Genomic DNA, 6,865 nt, shown 5'->3' with positions numbered 1-6,865 from the left:
TCCTTGGAACATTTTAAAATAATTTCAAATTTGTCAAATCCTTCAAAATCTTTTGAAATACCTAGAACTTTTTTTTTAATATTTATAAAGTACTTTGGATTTTTTTAAATAACCCTTCTAAAAAAATTTTAATTCTTTGATATTCCTTAAAATTATAAAAATAAATTGCAAATTCCTTGATATCTTTTGAAAGAACCTCAAATATTTAAAATTTTTTGAAATCTCTTTAAATTTTTAAAAACTTGAGATTGAAATTTAGAAAAGAGAAAAATTTTAAAACGTTAAATATTGAAATATTTGTAGATTAGAGTTATGAAAATGAGATCAATAAAATTCAAAGCTGATTAAAGCATTCAAAATTGAATGTTCAAAAAAGTTCAACTATTAAATCAGAATAATTTTCAATTCGATGGGATGCAAGTCTTCAAATTTGGAATTTTACACTTGAAAGTTTATTTATAAAAAATTAGAAATAATAAATAAATTGAAAGCGTCCGAGATTCAAAAGTATGTTAAAAAGGTGTATAAATTTATAATTATATACAATAATGTATATTTATATTTTCACACCACCGCAGAAATTTTTAATTCCTGACCACAGAAATTTTAAATTTCTGATATTTTATAATCAGAATTTTGTAAAGCATGAAGTTTTATAAATTTCAATTGATTACAGTTATTTAATATGAGATCATAAAGGATTTGATATATTTTAGGATATTTTAATAGATTTTAAGTAATTTTTAAATTATTTTAATAATTTAGTATGAACTTTTAAAAGATTTGAAATATTTCATCGGTTTTTTTTTTTAATTTCAAGATATTTTCAAGGCCTTTAAAAAATTTCATGAGATTTCACAAAAATTTAAGGATTTTAAATATTTGAGGAAGTTTTAAAAGACGCCAAGGAATTTCCAATTAATTACAGTAATATAATATGAGATTTTAAAGGATTTGATATATTGTAGGATATTTGAATAGATTTCAAGGAATTTTCAATTGATTTCAATTATTTAGAATGAGATTTTAAAGGATTTTAGATACTTTAGGGTATTTTAAAATATGCAATGAATTTTCAAGAGATTTCAAATGATTTGTAAGAATTTTAAATATTTGAGGAAGTTTTAGAAGACACCAAGGCATTTCAATTGATTACAGTAATTTAATATGAGATTTTAAAGGATTTAATATATTTTAGGATATTTTAATAGATTTTAAGTAATTTTTAAATCATTTTAATAATTTAGTATGAGATTTTAAAGGATTTGAAATATTTCATCGGTTTTTTTTTAATTTCAAGATATTTTCAAGGCCTTTAAAAAATTTCATGAGATTTCAAAAAAAAATTTAAGGATTTTAAATATTTGAGGAAGTTTTAAAAGACGCCAAAGAATTTTTAATTGATTACAGTAATTTAATATGAGATTTTAAAGGATTTGATATATTTTAAGGTATTTTTAAATATGCAATGAATCCAAGAAAGTTTCAATTAATTTCAACAACTTAAATCCCAAAAAAATTGTTTTATTTGAAAGTTTAACTATTTTTATTAAAAATCAGTCAACTATTAATTAAAATTAATGTTATATTTTATATTTATGATATTATCATTAATAATTTACATAATAGTAATAATATTCATACTTAATATACACCTGAAAAACATAACCTCAAAATCGACTCATGCATGAGATGAAGAATCACGCGAAACTTTAAATTCGCCAATTTCTTCCATTTCTTTCAAATGGGGATCGAGATATAAATAGAAGACCACCGAAGTCTTCCGAAGCTTTCAGATCGGCAAACATCGTACAGCAGAAAACCGAAGTCGAATCGTGCATTTTCGGCTTACACACGAACTCACAGTGGTAATCATGCACCTTCTCTTTTGCGGCCCTCAAACGGTAGGTATGGTGGGGGTAAATTTCAGGCTCAATCTGGCAGCTCTGGCTTGGGGGCCCTGGTGGGATGAGAAATGTAAAGAGAAGAAGGAAGTGAGAAAGAAATGAAGAAAATAGAGAAAGGCAAAATTAGTAGAGAATATAGGTGAAAAAAAGGAGTATACTGAGTGTTGTGTGATCAAAAAAAGAAGATAATAAAAGGTTTGAAGAAGGGGTGGAGAAGACTAGGACGGAATGAGAAATTTGAAATGTAGTAAATAGGGAGAGAAAAAGAAGGTAAAGAGTAAACCAGGATATTGAGATGATAGAATAGAAAAAATATTTTATCTGGATTTATTAGGAGTGGTAGAGACAAAAGTGAGGGAAAGAGGAATTCATGGTAGGGAAAGAGATGAGGAATAATAGGGCATATAACAAGGAATGAAATATTCAAGGTGATAGGAATAATAAAAGATCAAAACATACACCCATAGTGAAGAAAAGCAATCGAAGTCTATTATAATTATGATTACGAATTTATCTTTTTGGCTAAAAACTTTATTATTTGAAAATGGAACAATGGGGTTCTACATAAATTTTAGATAATATATTTTTTAAATGCTGTCTAAAATTCTAAAAATCTTACTAAATTAAAAAAATAATTTGAACTCTAAGGGAAAAAATATTTTAAAAAAGGATAAAAACTCCCATTCGAAAATGTTACCTTGGAACGTGACATCCTGGAAAACGCTCCACCAATCAGAATATTGGTATGCGCAGTGCAGTGGCTGCATTGACTAACGAAGTACTCAGCTGACGAAAAAATGTTGTGTTCATCCACATGTCGTCTTTTGGCACAATTCGCAGTGCCACCGAGATTCACTTCTCAGCGTTGGAAACAAAAACAAACAGAAACAAAATTCTTGATTATCTCTGATGTTTTATTGATTTTGTCGGCACTCGGCATCGTTTCGAGCATTTTAAGCTCTGTGGATTTGAAGAGTTTTGACTGTTGATCATAGTTTTGCCAGAGATGTTCATTTTGATGAAGAAATTGATGAAAAACGGAGGTTAAGGGAAAAGTAAATAATGAAAACAGGTAGGATAATATAATATTTTTCCAAATTCAATTTTTATTCGATTTTGTGGTCCAGGAGGACGAAAAAGAATGTTTTTTTAGGTTATGTAAGTTCAAGTGTCAAATGAAGCTTTGGTCGAATACAATTTTATTGAAATAATTTAAGTGCATTACATTCTGAAACGCACCCAACCACTTTTGTCCTTTACCTTTTTTTATTTATAAAATGTTTTCTCAGTATAAAAAAATGACACTTTTTACTAAACAGTTTTTTAAAGATTAAATCGATGCTTGATACAATTAGGGACTCACAGAATACAAATATTTTGTTTTTATTGATCAATTTAATTTATGGTGACCAGATGAGTTATTTAAAAATTTTCTTTATAAAAAAAGGGTTGTTAATAAATATTAATTGAAATTTATAAATTTTTCTGTAAAGTTACATTTTCAAACTTGTGAAATTATCGCCCAAACAGAAAAAAATTGTCTACCAAAAATATGAATTTTTAAACAAATGGATCAAATTTCTCTAAAACAATTGAATTTTCAACAAAATAAATGAAGTTAAAATAAATTTATTAAAAATTAAATTGATTTAAAGAAATGAAGTTAAATTTTCATACCAAAGAAATTAACGCTCAAACCCAAAGATCAATTTTAAATCAATAATATTCGTTTTCTGCCAAAAATATGAATTTTTAAATAAATTTTCACCAAAACAGTTTAATTTTCAATGAAAGAAAAAAAAATTAAATTACATTAGTTAAAAATTAAATTGAATTTGAGAAGTGAAGTTAAATTTTCAACAACAAATTTTTTAGCGAAAAAAATTATTGTTGAACTTTCAACGAAAAAATATAAATTTTCAACTAAAAATTGACTAGTTTATTTTCAGTTAAAAACATTAGTTTTTTACAAAAACGAATTTCCAACGAAATAGTTAGAGTTTTAACTAAAGAAATTAATTTTTGGCAAAATGCATGAATTTTAAACCAGAAAGATTAATTTTTTTTTAGAAAAGATTCATTTTTGCCGGAAAAAATGAATTTTTGACATTATACCACAAAATACGAATCAAAAAATATATGCATTTTCAGTTAAAAACTTAATTTTTAAGAATAAAAAAAAATCATTTTCAACAAAATAGTTATAATATTAGGCAAAGAAATTAATTTTCAGAGAAATTTAATTTTTTACCATAGAAAATCAATTGTCAACAAGATAGTACCTTAAAAAAAATTAATTGTCAATGTCGAACAAAAAGATTAATTTTTTACCACAAAATGCGAAATTTTAACAAATAGCGTGAATTTTCTACCAAATACTTGAATTTTCAACTAAAAATGATACAGTTTCAACCTAAAACGAAATATTTAAATTTTCAGTTACACATATTATTATTTAATTTAAGAAAAACGAAATTTTAAACTATATTTTAATTTTTAACGAAAGAAATTAATTTTCAACTATAATGAAGAATTATTAGCAAAAAAAAAATGAATTCTGAACCATATAGTTGAATTTTCAACTAAAAAAGATATTTTCAACCAAAAATGGAATACTTTTTTTCATTTTGAAAAATTGATTTTTAATTGGAAAAAAACGAATTTTATACCAAGTAGTGAAATTTTTAGACGAAGAAATTTATGTAAATTTTAAACTGAAAAATATTATTCTGCAACTTTCTATGGAATTGTTATATTTATAATTTAAAAAATTAATTTTGAACTATAAAAAACTACTTTTCAACCAGATAGTTAAATTTTTACCAAACAGTTTAATTTTTAGCTATAAAAATATGCGTTTTCATCATAACACGAAATAGATAAATTAAAAAGTAAAAAAAAAATGTTAACAGTATATTTAAATTTGTAAGCGAAAAAATTCATGTTCAACAATAATGATGATTTTTTCGAAAGAGAAAAAGTAATTTAGTACCATATAATTGAATTTTCAATTAAACCGGTTAAATTTTCAACCAAATATGAAATAAATGTTTTGAGTTAAAATAATTAATTTTCAACAAAAAAAATTCAACAAAGTATTTAAATTTTTAATAAACAAAATTATTGTTCAGCAGAAGATATGAATTTTCATCTACAATAATGAATGTTCAATGAAACAAAAAAGATTAATTTTTTACCAAGTAGTAGAATTTTTGACTAAATAAATGAATTTTCTACCAAGAGTTTTTTATCAAAAAATATTGATTTTTGACTCAATAAATTAATTTTTAACTTCCAAACAACCAAATAAATTATTTTTCAGAAGAAGGTATGAATTTTCTTCTAGAATGATGAATCTTCAAGAAAAAAAATTTTTTTACCAACTAGTAGACTTTTGACAAAATAAATTAATTTTTGACCAAGAAGATTATTTTTCTACCAAACAAGATGATTTTTCAACAGAATATGTGAATTTTTAACTGAAAAACTTAAATTTTTACCAGAAAAAATTAATTTTTAAGAAACTGTATGAATTTTCATCCCAAGAAGAAAATTTTTTATCCAAATATCGAATAGTTTATTTTCAGGTAAAAAAATTTTTTTTAAAGAAAGAAAAAGATTTTCAACAAAGTACTTAAATTTTTAACCAAATAAATTATTATTCAGCAGAAAGTATGCATTTTCAGCTACAATGACGAATCCTCAATAAAAAATTATTTTTAATCAAATAGTATATTTTTTGACAAAATAAATTAATTTTTGACCAAGAAGATTATTTTTCCACCAAAAAAGATTAATTTTCCACAGAATATGTGAATTTTCAACTGAAAAAATTTAATTTTGAAAACGAATTTTTAATAAGATAGTTAAACTTTCAACCAGCGAAATGAATATTCCACCAAAAACATAAATTTTAAACGGCGAATATTAATATATGAATTTTCTTCTAGAATGATGAATCTTCCAGAACAAATTTTTTTTTTACCAAATAGTGGACTTTGTGACAAAATAAATTAATTTTTGACCAAGAAGATTATTTTTCTACCAAAAAAGATTAATTTTCAACAGAATATATGAATTTTTAACTGAAAAAATTAAATTTTGAAAACGAATTTTCAATAAGATAGTTATTCATCCAGCGAAATGAATATTCCACCAAAAACATGATTTTTTAACGGCGAATATTAATATTCTATCTTTAAAAAAAAAACGAATTTTCAAAAAATTAAATGAATTTTTAAGAAAATGTATCAATTTTTATCTCAAGAAGATACATTTTTATTGAAAAATGGAATAGTTTATTTTCAGTTTAAAAAAATTTTGTTTAAAACAGATTTTCGACAAAACACTTAAATTTTTAAACAAATAAATTATTGTTCAGAAGAAGGTATGAATTTTCTTCTAGAATGATGAATCTTCCAGAACAAATTTTTTTTACCAAATAGTGGACTTTTTGACAAAATAAATTAATTTTTGACCAAGAAGATTATTTTTCTACCAAAAAAGATGAATTTTCAACAGAATATGTGAATTTCTAACTCTAAAACTTAAATTTTCACCAGAAAAAAATAAATTTTTAAGAAAATGTATTTTTATTTTCATCTCAAGAAGAAAAATTTTTATCCAAATATCGAATAGTTTATTTTCAGTTAAAAAAAATTTTTAACAAAAAAGAAAAATATTTTCCACAAAGTACTTAAATTTTTAACCAAATAAATTATTGTTCAGAAGAAGGTATGAATTTTCTTCTAGAATGATGAATCTTCCAGAACAAATTTTTTTTTTTACCAAATAGTGGACTTTTTGACAAAATAAATTAATTTTTGACCAAGAAGATTAATTTTCAACAGAATATTTGAATTTTTAACTGAAAAAATTAAATTTTGAAAACGAATTTTCAATAAGATAGTTAAATTTTCAACCAGCGAAATGAATATTCCACCAAAAACATGATTTTT

The 6,865-nt window shown here is 23.4% G+C and overlaps 2 protein-coding genes across 3 annotated transcripts in view; one reads left to right on the top strand and one right to left on the bottom strand.

Annotated features, from left to right (window-relative positions):
- Positions 1-2,634: 2,634 nt before the first annotated feature.
- Positions 2,635-6,865, bottom strand: part of LOC117181828 (RING-type E3 ubiquitin-protein ligase PPIL2) — a 69,615-nt gene continuing 65,384 nt past the window's right edge. Inside the window, exon 10 of the mRNA XM_033374824.1 lies at positions 2,635-2,762. Within this exon, the coding sequence (XP_033230715.1) occupies positions 2,714-2,762 (49 nt within the window). The 3' untranslated portion in view covers positions 2,635-2,713. The remainder of the gene's footprint in view (positions 2,763-6,865) is intronic.
- LOC117181827 overlaps positions 2,721-6,865 on the top strand; it is a 27,152-nt gene continuing 23,007 nt past the window's right edge. For both annotated transcript variants that reach the window (XM_033374823.1, XM_033374822.1), the window contains exon 1: positions 2,721-2,979. In XM_033374823.1, the coding sequence (XP_033230714.1) occupies positions 2,970-2,979 (10 nt within the window). In that variant the 5' untranslated portion in view covers positions 2,721-2,969. The remainder of the gene's footprint in view (positions 2,980-6,865) is intronic.

This window comes from Belonocnema kinseyi, chromosome 10 (assembly GCF_010883055.1).
Source record: "Belonocnema kinseyi isolate 2016_QV_RU_SX_M_011 chromosome 10, B_treatae_v1, whole genome shotgun sequence".
Taxonomy (NCBI): domain Eukaryota; kingdom Metazoa; phylum Arthropoda; class Insecta; order Hymenoptera; family Cynipidae; genus Belonocnema; species Belonocnema kinseyi.
Note: the sequence above shows the minus strand (reverse complement) of the source record. Positions and strands in the feature narration are given on the sequence as shown.